At 47.0% G+C, this 2287-nt stretch overlaps 1 protein-coding gene across 1 annotated transcript in view; it reads right to left on the reverse strand.

The window, feature by feature from the left end:
* UBE3D (ubiquitin protein ligase E3D) overlaps positions 1 to 1867 on the reverse strand; it is a 138591-nt gene extending 136724 nt beyond the window's left edge. Inside the window, exon 1 of the mRNA XM_015570296.1 lies at positions 1353 to 1867. Coding sequence (XP_015425782.1) covers positions 1353 to 1663 — 311 coding nt within the window. The 5' untranslated portion in view covers positions 1664 to 1867. The remainder of the gene's footprint in view (positions 1 to 1352) is intronic.
* Positions 1868 to 2287: the final 420 nt, after the last annotated feature.

The following is a 2287-nucleotide window of genomic DNA, read 5'->3' on the forward strand; positions in this document are numbered from 1 at the left end:
GCAAGAAAAAAGGATTGGATTATTTACGTATGCGATGGCAGGGATGAAACATGAATCTCAGAAACACTGTTGAAGGCAAGCAGCCAGAAACAACAACAACAAAGTGAGCAATGGCAAAACCAATCTTTGTTGAATGAAATCAGAACACTGGTTGCTTTTAGAGTAGAGGGAATTGATTAGTGATAAAGCTCAATGGTCAAAGACCACCGGGGGACAAACCAGTAGTCCAGCAGTTAGGTTTCTGAACTTGCTTAAACAAGGAGAGTCATCCAGGACAACCCTGAAGGGGGCGCCCTTTGCTGAGAGGAAGTAGGGAGGTTGTTTTGTGTAAGGTTTGGGTCCCTAATTACCCTACAAAGTGAAATGGAATTGGAGATACTTGGCTGATTTGAGAGACAGAAAGAAGAGAAGTAAATATCCCCATTTTACAATTCAAAAAAATTCAGACTAAATAGAATTCTACCTTTGTGAAGAAGCTAGGATTTGAATTCAGTTCTCCTGCCAAATCCAAAACTGCCACACAGACACCTGGCTGACTTAAGGAAAAGAGGTAAAGCTAAGCACCAATCTACCTCACAGTGGCGTTGTGTAATAAAATTTTTAGGATTTTAATATCGAATTTGCTGTATTTGAAACAGTGGGCACAGGAGAAAGGATCACATACTACAAAACAAAACAAAACAAAACAAAACAAAGAACACTTTTTCTAACAATTTCGTATTATATAGCGGAAAAGAAAAAAAAAAGAAGTTAAACGGTTTGCAGACTTCCCAGTGGAACTCGTAATGTGAATAAAAGAATGAACTGTAGTGAGCATACCACCTTTGTTAGTCACTCACCAAACACACGTTTTAAACGACGGTATCAGTTTCTCTGCATAGAACAGTTTGGGGAGGAAAAAACCCCCAAAGCCCGACTTTATTTATAAAACAGGAAACTCACTTTGGAACTAATCCTACAATGAAGATCCTTTAATGAGTCAGACAGGCATTTTTGGGCACCGTTTCCTTGGAAACGCCGGGCCCCGCCAACGATGTTTTACATCAGTCTCCTCAAACGTGAACTGCATCTGAATCGGGGAAGCACGTCAAATGCAAGTTCTGATTCAGCAGGTCTGTCGTGGGCTGAGACTGCATTTCTCAGAAGCTGCCAGGTGATGCCGAGATGGTAGAAGGGATGGGGGGGCTATAGGAGAGGGAGCACTCTACTCTGAGTAATCAAGAGAGCTCTAAGCAACTGGAAAGAAGAAATTCAAAAACCCACCCTCCCCAGGGAGGCGGAGACTTGCCGGGTAGCATCGAGGCGAGCGAGGCTCGGGGCCCAGGAGCCCACACTCCCACCCCTGGCCTTACCCCAGGATCAGCAGCGCGCTCTGCAGCCGTCTCCGCACCTCCAGGAACACGCGCGTCTCTGCCGGCGGGGCCATGGCGGGCGCCCAGACGGAGGTCCCAGCCAACCCGCCACCGGGGCCAGAAGCGCCTCTGCACGTGTGGCTCAAACCCAAGCAGCGCCGGCGGCGGCGGCACGGGATTCCGGGATCGGCTCGCTGGACTGAAACAGCCAGCCCGCCCACAGCGCCACCTGCCGGGCGGAGAGTGCGCTGCCTGGAGGACTCGATCAGGGGGGCGTGAGCCTTTTCAGAGCGGGTTTGGGGTCTGAGCATTGTGAAGGTGGGTGGGAGAGCCAAGTGGTCCTCCCACTCTGCTTCTTGTGGGTGTGACCTGATGCGTTAGTCTCCTTGGAAACGACCTTAAAAATCAGACGGGGCGTGCATTCCTTTGGCTAGAGTGGATAGGGATGTGAGGCTGGAAGAGAGGTAGCTAATACAGGCAGGCACCGTCCCCTGGAGGCCCAAGAGCAGAATTCTTCACCCCAAATACACTGTATTTTGTTTTTGTGTTTTGTTTTGTTTTGTTTTGTTTTTATGGACTATGATCTCATTTTTATGATCTATGGGCGGGAGGTCCTTCAGTAGCTCTCCTCTCTCTGAGGCCACAGATGTCCAGGATTGGCGTGACATTGCTTCTCAAGTTAGACACAATTGCTCCAAGTGGCAAAAGTGTGAGAAGTTTTCTGTTCCCTATGCAGAATAGAGTGTATTAAAACCAGTGACATGAATCGCAGGATTAATCATTCCTATAAGCTTTGAAAAAAGGAAGATGAGAATGATTCCATGTGTACATTTTCACTATTCACTTTTGTGGAAGTAAAAACTGACTCAGGGAAGTCCTAATCTTATTACTACCAGAAGATTGTTTTTGGAAAGTTTGACACAGTAAAGAAAAAG

Source organism: Myotis davidii, unplaced genomic scaffold (assembly GCF_000327345.1).
Source record: "Myotis davidii unplaced genomic scaffold, ASM32734v1 scaffold185, whole genome shotgun sequence".
Taxonomy (NCBI): domain Eukaryota; kingdom Metazoa; phylum Chordata; class Mammalia; order Chiroptera; family Vespertilionidae; genus Myotis; species Myotis davidii.